General features: G+C 43.2%; 2 protein-coding genes across 4 annotated transcripts in view; one reads left to right on the plus strand and one right to left on the minus strand.

The window, feature by feature from the left end:
• The window catches only part of mtor (mechanistic target of rapamycin kinase), a 123,475-nt gene that overhangs the window by 87,035 nt on the left and 21,686 nt on the right, over window positions 1-14,754 (minus strand). For all 3 annotated transcript variants that reach the window (XM_021615845.2, XM_021615843.2, XM_036988105.1), the window contains exons 25-28: window positions 14,495-14,638; window positions 13,906-14,048; window positions 12,909-13,071; window positions 12,491-12,636 (exon numbers count right to left, since the gene is read on the minus strand). In XM_021615845.2, coding sequence (XP_021471520.1) covers window positions 12,491-12,636; window positions 12,909-13,071; window positions 13,906-14,048; window positions 14,495-14,638 — 596 coding nt within the window. The remainder of the gene's footprint in view (window positions 1-12,490; window positions 12,637-12,908; window positions 13,072-13,905; window positions 14,049-14,494; window positions 14,639-14,754) is intronic.
• LOC110532176 (angiopoietin-related protein 7) lies at window positions 4,495-8,582 on the plus strand. Its single transcript, XM_021615846.2, has 5 exons — window positions 4,495-5,094; window positions 6,531-6,631; window positions 6,917-7,111; window positions 7,487-7,682; window positions 7,824-8,582. The coding sequence occupies exons 1-5, from the start codon at window positions 4,731-4,733 to the stop codon at window positions 7,991-7,993; spliced, it is 1,026 nt and encodes a 341-aa protein (XP_021471521.2). The 5' UTR covers window positions 4,495-4,730; the 3' UTR covers window positions 7,994-8,582.

Raw genomic sequence — 14,754 nt, forward strand, 5'->3', positions numbered from 1 at the left:
ATCAATAACCAAGCCATGAGATCAAAGGAATTGTCCGTGGAGTTCCGAGACAAGATTGTGTCGAAGGCAAAGATCTGGGGATGGGTACCAAAACATTTTTGCATCATTGAAGGTCCAAGAACACAGTGGCCTCCATTATTCTTAAGTGGAAGAAGTTTGGAACCATGAAGACTCTTCCTAGAGCTGGCCTCCCAGCCAAACTGAGCAATCAGGGGAGAAGGGCCTTGGTCAGGGAGGTGGCCAAGAACCTGATGGTCACTCTGACAGAGCTCCAGAGTTCCTCTGTGGAAATGGGAGAACCTTCCTGAAGCACAACCATCTCTACAGCACTCCACCAAATCAGGCCTTTATGGTAGAGAGACCAGACGGAAGCCACTCCTTAGTAAAAGGCACATAACAGCCCGCTTGGCACCAAAAGACTCAAGGGGCATGAGAAAACAAGATTCTCTGGTCTGATGAAACCAAGAAATAACTATTTGGCCTGAATGCCAAGCGTCAGGTCTGGAGGAAACTTGGCACCACCCCTACGGTAAAAGCATGGAGGTGGCAGCATCATGCTGTGGGGATGTTTTTCAGTGGCAGGGACTGGGAGTGTAGTCAGGATTGAGTCAAAGATGAACGGAGCAAAGAACAGAGAGATCCTTGATGAAAACCTGCTCCAGAGCGCTCAGGACCTCAGACTGGGGCAAAAGTTCACCTTCCAACAAGACAACGACCCTAAGCACACAGCCAAGACAACACAGGAGTCACTTCAGGACAAGTCTTAATGTCCTTGAGTGGCCCAGCCAGAGCCCGGACTTGAACCCGAACAAACATCTCTGGAGAGACCAGAAAATTGCTGTGCAGCAGCGCTTCCTATCCAGTCTGACAGAGCTTGAGAGGATCTGCAGAGAAGAACGGGAGAAACCACCAAATACAGGTGTGCCAAGCTTGTAGCATCAAACCCAAGAAGAAGACTCGAGGATGTAAGCACTGCCAAAGGTGCTTCAACAAAGTACTGCGTAAAGGGTCTGAATACCAATGCAAATGTGATATTTCAGCTCCTTATTGATTAATAAATTAGCAAAAAGTTCTAAGAGCCTGTTTTTGCTTTGTCATTATGAGGTATTGTGTGTAGATTGAGGGGAAGGGGGGGGACTATTAAATTAATTTCATAATAAGCCTGTAACCTAACAACATGTGGAACAAGTCAAGGAGCTCTGAAGGCACTGTAGGTCTACTGATTTAATCAAAGTCTGACAATGGAGTAGACAACTGCTGCTTTCTGTCTAGCAAAGCCCATGTTTAAAACCTGCTTCATTCTTCAATCATACCTGTATTGCAGATACCTGACAAAAATGCCTTAAAAAAGGTAGTTTGAAGCCTACGGAAGTCCACAGACCAGATTATTTAGGAATAAATATGTTGGTCAATAGATACACAAGTTGATTTTAAATAAATGATATACTGCAATTCACAAAGAGAGTTGCAATTGTTGAAATTCTTTCACTAATCTACCTGAGTGGCCATCACACAATTTGTTTGATTTTAAATGTAACCTTTAATTTATTTAAGATAATTTGGGCAATTCACTTCATTTTTCTGTTTAAATAAAATACATAATTTAAAGAACAACCATAACAACCATATCTTGCAGTAAAATACTTTACTCTTAAGACAGGTTAAATGTTTGTTTTTTTAAATGGTGTAATGTCCTGATCATATAGGCCTAGGTCTAGACGATATCCCCATAAACTATCAATACACTGAATTCAAACATGTTCAGTCACTCAAATTGCTGCATATTAAGGATGGAATCAAGACATTAGAATGTGACAGAGGCCACCAAAAGAGAGCTTGTTACGCAAAACAAATGCATAACCTGAGCCGGGGGATCCTGGCTGGGGGAAAACACCACATGCTTATCAAAAGTAGAGAACCATCGTGTTGGGAGCAGCAGGGCGAGCTCTTAATGTGTTTTTTAAAATTGCATAGAAAACTATAAGGGCTATCCATGGGAGCCACACAAATAGGGGGCCTTCGCGGAGGTTTATTGGTCTTAACACCTCTAATGTCAATGGGTGCTCTGCATTCTTCACATGCCGCATGGTGCGAGGCAAGAGAATATTTTGAGAAAACAGTGAATCTGGGGGGAAAAGCAACGTGGTGCTAACAGTATGAACTAGCATCCAGCTGGAAGTTCCAGCACTAGTGCTATTTGACAGATTCCAGGCCCAATGAATAGCAAGGCCTCAGGGACATATTGCTTGAGAGTGAAATATGATTCACAACACAGTTTTTAGGCATCGAGAATATCTAGGAAAGCGTTTTATCCACTTATTTCCTAAAGACTGACTCACGCTTATGACTAAACCAAACGCTACACAAAATATCTAGGAAAGCGTTTTATCCACTTATTTCCTAAAGACTGACTCACGCTTATGACTAAACCAAACGCTACACAAAATATCTAGGAAAGCGTATTATCCACATATTTCCTAAAGACTGACTCACGCTTATGACTAAACCAAACGCTACACAAGAAAATATACTCAATGGGCATGACATGAGGAAAATATTGTGATTTGTATTCCTCTTAAGTCTTTATTCACAGCAGAAATTATTGTGAATTTCTTGTGAAAGAGGTGGCAAGGTATAGCATGTGGCCAACATTTTGATGCCATATGTGACCGGTTACAGTGTGTGTGTATACACACACACACACACAGTCAAATGTTTTAGAACACCTACCTAGAACACCTTAAATGGTTTTCCTTTATTTTTTACATTGTAGAATAATAGTGAAGACATCAAAACAAAACACACATGGAATCATGTAGTAACCAAAAGTGTTAAACAAATCCAAATATATTCTTCAAAGTAAACACCCTTTGCCTTGATGACAGATTTGCACACTCTTAGCATTCTCTCAAAAAATGCGTCCTGTTTGCAAAAAGGCACTAAAGTAATAACGCAAAAAAAATGGGGCAAAGCAATTCACTTTGTGTCCTGAATACTAGGTGTTATGTTTTCGCAAATCCAATACAACACATTACTGAGTACCATATTTTGAAGCATAGTGTTGGCTGCATCGTGTTATGGGTATGCTTGTAATCACTAAGAACGGAAGTTTTTTTTGAAAGCACAGGAAAATCCTAGAAGAAAACCTGGTACAGTCTACTTTCCACCAGACACTAGTAGATGAATGCACCTTTCAGCAGGACAATAAGCTAAAACACAAGACCAAATCTATACTGGAGTTGCTTACCAAGAAGACAGTGAAAGTTCCCGAGTGGCCGAGTTCCAGTTTTGACTTAAATCTACGGCAAAACTTGAAAATGGTTGTCTAGCGATGATCAACAACCAACTTGACAGAACTTAAGAATTTTGAAAATAATAAAATGGGCAAATGTCACACAATACAGGTGTGGAAAGTTCTTAGACTTACCCAGAAACACTCAGCTGTAATCAATGCCAAATATTCTAACATGTATTGACTCAGGGGTGTCAATACTTATGTAAATGAGATATTTCTGCATTTCATTTTCACAACATTTTAAAAATATATATGTTTTCATTGTAATTATGGAGGTATATATGATATATGATTAAAGGATGATTAAAAAAGTATATATTTCATCCATTTTGAATACAGGCTGTAACAACAAAATGTGGAATAAGTCAAGGGATATGAATACTTTCTGAAGGCGCTGTAGATAGTTCTGAAGACATGTTGATTGAGGAAACTATTTGGTTCTCACTGTCGGGGCCTTCGATCACAAGGACATCAAACTGAGGAGCACAGCGCGCACACACACTTACATCCCAAACACAAACAAAACTATAAAAGCCAAGTCCTTTCTGGTAGAGGTTTGACATTCATTCAGCTCTTTTGTGGCTAGCTTGTCCCACGATGTACAGTAACTGGTTTACTTATTGTCACTCATATTGTTACTCCACTGTGCAAGAAAGGGACAGAAACACACACAGTGGCATCAATAACATACGTGTGCTTAACCCTCAATTAAGAGTACTTAGCACCTTAAATTCCTTTGGCATGTAAAGAGGCAGCGTTTATTGCTGAAACGTTTCCGAGGGTAACACACAACTACCATTAAAAAGGACTACCTTCAGGTGTGAAGGCAAGCCAAAGATACGTTGCACACATACCATTACCTTGAGCAGTAAAATCACAAAGCTTGATACAAGTATCAAAAGTAATTAGCAAGGTGTGCCTCTGTATAAAGACGAGTCATAGGGAAGGAAAGGCTATTGGATACAAAGCCGCTCCCTTCTTTGCTCTTTCAGACAGGGCGAAAAATAAACTTTCAACACCTGACAAAGAAACGAGACACAGTGCAGAACCAACAAGAGTGAGCGAGAGAGAGATGGAGAGGTGGAGGGGGGGAGAAACAGGGGTGGGGAAGGCCCTCCGCCCAGAGGGTTGGAGGGGGGTCAGTGACTGTGAGCACAACCACAAAAGGGGAGGGCACATATGTCAAAAATATTTAAGATGCACCAGCCACAGCAGTGCTTTACTGAGGAGCAAAGAGCCTGAGCAAACAGTTGGCTAAAGAGAGCTTCACTTCAACCAGTCAGGACTTTGATTCCTAACTCACTCCAACCAATCCTGCTCACTTAGCCTCTTCGGGACCTCCAGCACCGCTAAAGAATCAGACTGGACCAGGACAGCTTGTATTCCAGCAGAGCAAGAACATAGGTGCAAGTATCTCATCTTTGAAACATAGAAAATGGTTAAGATGTCTTTGCGCACGGTGGCTCTGACTGTCACCCTGCTGCTGGTGATGACAGAAGCGTGGGCGCAGAACCCACGGAAGAGGCTGGCGCCACCCAAGCCTCCAAAGGCACAGTGCTGCGATGAGGTGCGCTCCCTGAAGGTACAGGTGGCCAACCTAACCAGCATCCTGGAGGAGCTGAACCGCAAGCAGGAGGCAGACTTGATGAACGTAGTTCGGCAGATGATGGAGCTGGACAAGCAGAATCGGCAGCAGGAGGCCCGCGTCACAGAGGCCGAGAGCAAGTATTCCGAGATCAACAACCGGGTGGAGATCATGCAGCTACAAGCCGTCGAGTCTGCCATTCAGACCTCGTCAGGTAAGAACTTACCATGTGGATGTGTCCCAGGTTCTTGGGTCAGGGAATTAAGCCCCTTTAATTTGTTCATTGCACCACAGCAACAAAGAAGAAAAGAGAAATTAAACAAATTACATTTAAAATGTAGTGTTTTCATTACTTAACTTCAGTGGAGAAAAAAAAGAGGCTAAATTGAGGCATCAAAAACGGTTTGAAATTGAATAATTAGCAGGAATAAAACTCAAAAAAGGTTTTCCGGTGAAAATAATAGCCTTTGAGTAGGTGAATGCAGTAGTACAGTAGTGACTGTGACAAATGGCCAGAGTGGAAATCTGTCCAGCTCCACATAGCAGACCCAGTTAAGTTTAGACCCAGACGATACTTCTCTCTCTCCCTCTCTATCGTGCTTGCCTGCTCAGCATCTTCTGCCAGATGCTCTCCACAGGTATGAAAATCATATCACTGGCTGCCATACATTACACACTGCCATATATATGGCACACACCTAATGTCAGACACACAGGAAATTTGGTTGTCTTAAATGCATTTTTTCCTCTTTATGACAGTCAGTCAGTCTGCAGTCAGAAAACGATCCACTTAAAAATACCCCTTAAAGAGAGACACGACTATTAGTTTCAAAACCATTAAACAACCAAACAAAATGTGTTCTATTAGATTGGTATGTAGGGTGGTGTTGTTTGTCAAAAATACAAACATTTTAAATTTACAGGACACTAGAAACATATTTTTGGACAAACTATAATTAGCTGTGGGCGCTCCGAATCTTGGGCACCAAACAGCTGCCATCAATTGGTGATAATGGAGATTATAGTGTGCAAGCCTGTCTGGGTGTCTCATGGCAACCAAAAGCCATAATTTGAACTCGTAGTCTCCTGTCTGCACGAAGTCTGTCAATAAAGACCACCTCCATCAAAGCCAAATTGTTTCCATCAGTCATCTGAACTTAACCAAACCATTCATCACTGTGGGGAGATTTAACCAGGCATGTCGAAGTGTACTCTTTTCATACCCTATTAGCCAGTCTTAGCAGTGTTGCTTTTATGATTCAGGCACGGTAAACAGAGAGAAGCTTTATAAAAAGACAAATTACAGAGACACTGTGCAGACGGGGAAGCAGAGCAGGAAGAAAAGCAAAGATCGGAGTGATTCCACTCCAGCCTCGAAAACACTTCAGCCCCCTTTTGATGCATTGGATCCATTTCTCCCCAGTGATCTCAGAGCACTACTAACCGCGTCACCATACCATCACATTAACAATTGAGAGAACTACGCAAAGAAACTGAACCATGCCGTGGATAATATCCTTTTATCTCAAAAGTCTTTGACTTCTCTGCCAGACATCCATTCCCATGATTCAGTCAATTAGCATTTTTTAAATCCACCATGAAACGGCATCTGGTTTGGCCATCTCTAATGACATAACCTTTATTTTCTAGATGCTGTCTACGACTGCGCATCCCTGTACACCAAGAACTACAAGATCTCGGGGGAGTACAAACTGCCTGCAGATGACTTCCTGAATACCCCTGAGATCAACGTAAGTGATGAACCCTGTAACTGCAAACAAGTTTTAGGTTCACACATCCCTGCTACATTGTCGTCTCTGTAGACTACTCTGTAGACTTTTCAGACTTGTTGGGGTAAGTTGTTTACATTTCCATTTTAGTCATTTAGCAGACGCTTTTATGCAGAGCAACTTACAGTTGTGAGTACATACATTTTTGTACTGGTCCCCCATGGGAATCGAACCCACAACCCTGGCGTTGTAAACGCCATTCTCTACCAACTGATTCGCACGTTTAACCTGTGCTGTTGGTTTCAGGTATTCTGTGACATGGAAAGCAATGGCGGTGGGTGGACGATCATCCAGAGACGCAAGGTGGGCCTGACCTCCTTCAACCGCGACTGGAAACAGTACAAGAACGGCTTTGGCACCATCCGCGGAGACTTCTGGCTGGGCAATGACAACGTCTTCCGTATGACAAGGCAACCCAGCACACTGAGGATAGAGATGGAGGTACAAAGGACGGCTGAGGGTGGGAAACCCAAAACAGGCTAGCCGCTTAGACCAGGCCCCAGATATTGAGAGTAGTAAAATAGATAACTTGGTAAAGCTTTCCATGGTTCTGACACACATCACTCCTGGGAAACTGATGTTAGCAAGTGGGAGGTTACTAACATCAGTTAGGAGCCAGGAGACTGAAGACAGACCACCCAAAACACAGTAAAAAGAAAACACATGGGCAAGTGGTAAACCTCTTGCTTCGCCAAAAGTGATAACATTACTATTTTAACTACAAAGTTCAATATTGTCAGTTGCGTAGTTTTACCACAAGCTGTGCAGCAAATATGTTAATCAGGTACTATTTGTGTTTTCTGCTCTCCAATGAAGGACTGGGAAGGCCAGACCCGCTTTGCAGAGTACAGCTACTTCACAGTGAAAAACGAGTTGAACAGCTACAAACTCTTCATCGCCAACTATAGTGGAAACGCCGGGGACTCTCTGCGCTACCACAACAACACCAACTTCAGCACCAAGGGCAAGGACAACGACAAATGTGTGGACAACTGTGCTTCACTACGCAAAGGTACAAAATACATAACTCGGGTTTAAATCACAATTTAGATGAATAGATTAAGATTGATTCCATGTAAGAATTCATTGGAATCGATTCCTTGAACACCTTTCAATTTCTTTCCAATTACTATTTTACTATTTTCCCCTACAGGTGGTTACTGGTACAACTGTTGCACTGACTCCAACCTGAATGGCGTGTTCTATCGCTATGGCGACCACATCAAGAACTCAGATGGAATCACTTGGTACGGCTGGCACGGGCCCAACTACTCCCTGAAGAGGGTGGAGATGAAGATCCGGCCACAGAATTTTCAACCATAAACGCTTCGAACTTCAAACCCTGAATGATGTGCATGCTTGCCGAGAGATTTAACAAAGCCTCTGAGAAACCAAAGTCTTTCCCCTTGACCTTTGTTAATGCCTGGAATATTTCTATGGGTTGAATGCGTAATGCATTTAACATGTTTGATTGTAAATTGTAGTTAGTTTTGTATTTATCGTTGAAATACTTTATTTTCTTAAAAGCTTTACAGAAGCCTCTTTACCACTGTTCTGTAAGGGTAACTGAATGTTGCTTCCCTCCATCTGTCTCAAAGCAATAGGGTATATTTATCAGTCCTAACTCAAGCTGTCTACTAGCCTGTGGTTAAGTTGATTACATGTATTTGGCAGGTATGATAATGCAAAAAAAAAATATGAAGATCCATCAAGTGTTTTGCAATGGGCCTTTGTGAGCTGCTGGAATGGGAACAACCACCCAATGTACTTTCATCAGAAGTACCCGAAAGATTTTTATTGTGAGAGAAAATAACATGTCGATTTTTGGGGAATTGTGTCCTTTGTAAAACGTGTACAGCTCTATATTGTGTTGTTTTGTGGGATAGAAAATAAATGTGTATTTTTAAAAAAACAAAGTGTGTTGCTGATGGTAGTCAATGTGGTTTATTCATCTAGCCGCCTGTCTTAGTTCAATATCATCAAATTATCACAAGTCCCCAATGGTTAGCTGGTTCGGTGAAAGAGCAACAGTAGGTTCGAGAAGCAGACAGTTGATCACCCTCCTGTCTCTGACCAACAATGACCAAGCCTTTGCCTTCAGCCACCACTGATCTCTGACTCTCAGGTCACACTGACATACATGCCACAGGTCACATAGCCAAACTCCAGGAAACAATACCACACACACACACACGTTTTCCACGACTGCCCGCCCAGTCAATACCACATAAAGAAATGAATAAAAAAGGGCTTTTCAACTACATACTGAAATGGTAAGAGTATATAGTGGAATGCCTTCAGCAAGATGTGCGCTGCCTGTGTAGTCTCTTCAAATAGGAGCGACGGTCAGGATGGAGGACATTCTAAATAGTGTGGGTGCTTCCATTCCTCACCTTCCCGAGAAAGACTGGCGGACGAGTGACATTCTTAAAAGTAAGTCATTGGGAGCTTAGGGACGGTGACAAATTCTTAGGATAATTTAAGATAGATGACAAATGACAGAGCCATGCTCATGTATGCAGAGGTTGTGGGTCCACCAGTCCAAAAAGGTTTCCACTGGCAGCTGCGGAGTGGGGCTTGGGCTCCCAAGGAGAACTGGGAGGTTCCCGTCAAATTCCTCATTAATCAAGGAACCCTATGGCCAGGTGTAACCTTTTGGTTGTGTATGTGGAATGCCCTGTGCTAATGGCTGAGACTTCATTTCTTCGATCTGTCCACTGTAGGGCCTGACGGGGGACTTTTACAGTTCATTTACAGGGAAGCCCTACTTTCTCAAAAGGGTACTGCCAAAGCCTCTGCTATTTATATCGTGATATCGTACTGAGGGAGACGTTGGCCATTGGTCCTTTTGCTGGCGCTGTAAAAGAGGCAGTATCTTAAAAGTCAAATTAAGGAAATGACTAAATCAATATGCCATCAAGGAGATATACAATCATTTTTTATAGTCTTTCAGATGCTGCTGAGAAGAAACTAAGTATTCATAAAACTATCAAACATTCCAGTAGACGGCAGGAAGCCATCAATTTTAGTAAGAGCTCTTACCTTCTACACAACATTTCAGAGTGCATTTCATATTGATGGATGTCAAGCATTGCACTTCACTTATGGTTACTAGCATTACATGGTAGTTAGCAATGGCAGTTAGCAAAGGTAGTTAGCAATGTAATGTATATGGCAGGGAGAGCTTATTTCAAAAGGCAAATAAAACATTTTTTAAAATATATATAATATTATTACATTTTTATCTTGTGATGAGTGAAGCACATCTCAATACTGCATCTGTGTCAGTTTTAAAATGTTTAGTGTGGCACTATTAAACCCCAAAGTTATTTAAAAAATGTTTTATAGAAACCTGGTCGGAGGACTGTACAAAATGTAAATAACGCATATGAGTTAGGACGAGCAGCGCTGGATGGGTACCCATCTCACAGTCGGACAGGATAGCTTCTGCTTAAGAGGTTGCAGCCCCTTACATCTGAGCATACCAAACTTTATTTGAAATGTCATTTCCACAGGAAACATTATGGCCGCGTATTTGTTATAAACAGATGGGCCAGATGCAATGACACTCGGTTCCAGCCACTGCAATAAGCGATCGTGCTACCAGTCTCACGATCAAACTGTAAATGAAATCAGCCCTTTATATTAGCAACAGCACCAGAGGGACTCCGTCCAGACTCCAATCATTTAATTCAAACGAGAAAACATTTCAATTCAACACAAAATGTTATAAAATGACAGGGAATTTGAATGACACGTCATGTGAGAACCCATTGACATCGACTGATTTCTATCAAAATTATATTGCTTTGATCCTCTAATTGTATGATTTTCTTGAGCGGAGTGCCCAGCTACCAGACAGCAAAAGCGACAAGGAAAAAGAACATAGGCCTTTTAGAAAAGGCCAAGAAAACATCCTTCCTTCCTTATCTTAATACCTAAGCCGACGTGATTAAATAGCCTAAGTGAAAGGATGGTTTCCATTCAGACTGGTAATTACTTCAAGCAATGAAGGAAGAAATGAAAGAAGAATTTTAAGTATTCGAACAGGGCCCTAGGCTCACCTACCGCAGTGGTCTAATGGATTAACCCCAGGTCGCAGCTCCTAAATCATTTTTGCTGCCTCAAAGTCCCTCATGCCTTATTCATACTGTATACCCCTGCATCTGGACGGCTGTGGAGCATCATCAAAGTCGCTTTCAATTCCTAGGACGGCGTGGATAATGGAAAACTGTGCATTTCCGCTTCTGTAAATGCCTTCCACAGATTTGAAATGCTTAAATGCTAAATAAATGAAGACCCATATGGTCTGACTAGACTACGTTTTGAGATGACTTTTTGGCGTTCAAATGCCAAAATGAAGGTTCATTACTAAGCCCACCAGCAACAGAGTCCCTGATACCTTACACACAGCTTTCTCTCTTTATTAAGGAAAACATTTCATTGCAACCCACTGCAAAGGCCAAATGTATATTTGGGGATCAGGAAAGAAAGAAATGGAAGACAATCTTCCAAATGACTGAAGAATATCATGCAATGGCCCAAGAAATCTCTTACTTCTATATACACCAACCAAAGTGATGGAATAGAACAGGCTGCTTGGTGCACAGGAGTCTCATGGGCAAAATACTAGGTTATTTTATGGGAAATCCTGGAGAGGTGAGAACCAGATGGGGAGATTGAAAACACTGAGCTGCTGGCTCCCATCATTCATCAAGGCTGGGAGAAATTGAAAACAGGCCCCTGAGAGAACGCTATTCCAGACCACTCGATGGATGAAAGGAGGCAAACGTCCAATTAAATGGCTGGAAAACAGTTCTCTTCATACAATACCAGCGTAAAAAAATAAAGGTGAGAGGTGGGATGGAAAAGATGACAGGAGATATGAAAGAGCTATCGGATGGGGGATGTAGCAACCATTATCTGACTGGTGTAATAAGTTAGGCTCATTGACTAAAGGACGTTTAACAACCCCTTTATCAGAGGTCAGCCTTGTCTTTAATGAGGCTTTGTGGTTCATACACTAAACAAAACCCAAATAATAGGTCATGGAAGAACTAGCAAAGTGTAAGCTAAGAATAGTTGTATTGAGGTGGACACCTGTTCCACTGTGTCCCAACTCAAAATGGACTCCGATTTGGGTAAATGCTACAGTGACTAGGCCTAAAGCAAAGAAGCGAGAGGAAAAAAAAGTGCTTAAGCATTAGCTACGGTCGGTTGTTCCATTCATGGCACACTAATCAAAACATCCCACTGCATCAATCGTAGCAGCCTTCTTTCCAAAATAGCTGCCCATCCAGAAATGATCCACTCGCCTTTTCCATGCGGGAGGAAATCCAAACGCATATTTTTCAAGGGTCATCCACAAAATGGACAAAATGTACCAGACCGACATTGTACTTACATAACCGGCGTGCACGCTCTCTCTCGGTTTACACTTTGTCATCAAGGCAAGTAACTTTGAACTACTGGACATCTGGCATCTGTGTTCTCCAGCCATGTGCAATCACACGCATTCCACCAAAACTGACATGGGGGAGCCAAAGAAAATGGCTAAAAGCACTGGGTCTTCCATTCAAGCTATTTTTTGGTTAGGCTTCACCAAGTAGAAATGACCCAACACAAGCAAGAGTTATATAACCCAAGGGGAACCATACAGTAGCCGTACTGCCTCAGTAGCTACCTGTAGAATGTCTGAACGATAGATGCTGGCCATAGCCAAGTCTGGGAAGCACAGGAAATGTAGTGTGCAACCACCAAATACTCCCCTGTTCTAAATGGGTTGTGTAGATGAATGTGTTCTCTTAATGAGGTTCCTACCTGATGAGGGACTCTAGGATGAGAGGAGAGGCGCCCTTCTGGAACTCCAGCTCTTTGTAGTGGAGGGCCTTGGCGTAGGCACGACATTTGGCAGCCCTCTCACCCAGCAGAACAATGCCATTGTCGTCTCTCAGAGGCAGAGGACCCTGAAAAGACACAGGACATTCATTAGACAGGTGGATTGATGGAAGGATGGATGCCGTGGCACTGCGCTGAACCAGCGTTATCCAACGATGGGGTGGGTACACCTTTATTCCAGCCCACACATGATTCAGCTAATAAATACCCAGACAGAGGATAGTGATGAGTGGATTATTTGAATCCAGTCTGTGACTGCAGAGCTGGAACGAAAGCCTGCACACCAAGAAGTTCTCTCCAGGACTGGAGCTGAAGACCTCTGCTCCGAGTATGAACCCACCTTATCGCTGTGCTCCATGAACTCAGCCAGGTTTAGCAGGGTCTGGGTGACCTCGGCGATGTCCTGGGAGGTGAGGGCCAGTTCAATGCTGCGGATCAGCTCATCCTGCTGATCCTCACTCAGCTCAGACCAGCATGACAGGAAGGCTGCGTTGAACAGGTCCCTGACAACGGATGGGAAAGTTAGCAACAGCTTAACAGCAGTAACTTAACATGCTGATATGCTCAACCTCTACATATATTTTTGGTATATAATTAATTTAAGTCTTCAGGGCAAGATATAGGCCTCCTGTTTGTCTTGTTGTGTGTTTGAAGGACCATAAGTTCATTAGTCCATCATAATAATTATATTGGTTAGGCATCAGAAGAAGAAAATTGCCCATGGATGCCACACCAAGGTGTGCCCAAGTTATCACAGCAAAACAAAACGTGATCTGGTTTAAGAGTGGAAACGAGGGGTCTTTTGGTTCAAACTAAACTGCAACTTGACACTTAAGAGGACCTCTGTGGCTTACTGAGGACCTCTGTGGCTTACTGAGGACCTCTGTGGCTTACTGAGGACCTCTGTGGCTTACTGAGGACCTCTGTGGCTTACTGAGGACCTCTGTGGCTTACTGAGGACCTCTGTGGCTTACTGAGGACCTCTGTGGCTTACTGAGGACCTCTGTGGCTTACTGAGGACCTCTGTGGCTTACTGAGGACCTCTGTGGCTTACTGAGGACCTCTGTGGCTTACTGAGGACCTCTGTGGCTTACTGAGGACCTCTGTGGCTTACTGAGGACCTCTGTGGTTTACTGAGGACCTCTGTGGTTTACTGAGGACCTCTGTGGTTTACTGAGGACCTCTGTGGTTTACTGAGGACCTCTGTGGTTTACTGAGGACCTCTGTGGTTTACTGAGGACCTCTGTGGGGGGAAAAACAGGGTGACTGCCTGGTGCTCTGAAGTGTGGTGGAACATGGGATGGAGGGATGGAGAGAAGGAAAGGGGACAGCTATACCTGGCGAGGGGAATGTAGGTCTGGGCCAGAGACCAGCACGAGCGCAGGGCAGGGGACGACGACTCCTTCAGCAGGACCACGCTCAGCCGTCTCAGCCACTCCAGCCAGTCGTCCTTGGACACCTTCCGAGCAGCGCCCCAGGCCTGTGGCCACCAGAAAAATGTAATGAAATCACTTCACGTTAATGCACTTCATATGGCAACAGTTGGGGAGAGAAGAAGTTTCCATTAGCAGATCAGACTTGTCAGTGTATGACACTATGTTTAAGAATGATTAGACGCGCCGAGGCAAAGGTGCTTCAAATCGTTGGGCATTGGCATCTTGTAGAAAGGGAAAATTTCCGATTATATCAGTAAGACATTACTTATTGCCTGGTGAAGTGTGTTGGATGAAAACAGAGCACTCTGTCAAAGGAAAAAACATTTTAAATATCCATCATGAAACCCTTTGTATGAAAAATCACAATCAATGGACCATGAAGTCTCTAAAACCAAAACAACTTCCCGTTTGAGGACAAAAACTAAATGTATTACTTGAAATAAGACAAGGCACAGTGCAGGAAATAAAACACCATTTTATTTCTCCTGACCTTCTGCAGGGCTGTGGTGCTAACGTGGAGCTTCTTCATTGGTCCCGCCTCCGCCGGGCCACTACCGACATCGCCCTGGTTACTGCGCAGCTGGCGATGCTGGAAGATTAAAGGATCCTCTTCCTCCTCCGCCAAAGTGTACCCCTGAGATAAACACAGTTACCATGACACACAAACAGTGAGCTCACACACAAATCAGGGCCTTCGAAACATGTTGTCCACACAAGTTGCATTTCCTTCCTGAAGAGAAGCACACTGTT

The sequence above is a fragment of the Oncorhynchus mykiss genome, chromosome 9 (assembly GCF_013265735.2).
Source record: "Oncorhynchus mykiss isolate Arlee chromosome 9, USDA_OmykA_1.1, whole genome shotgun sequence".
In the NCBI taxonomy this organism is placed as follows: domain Eukaryota; kingdom Metazoa; phylum Chordata; class Actinopteri; order Salmoniformes; family Salmonidae; genus Oncorhynchus; species Oncorhynchus mykiss.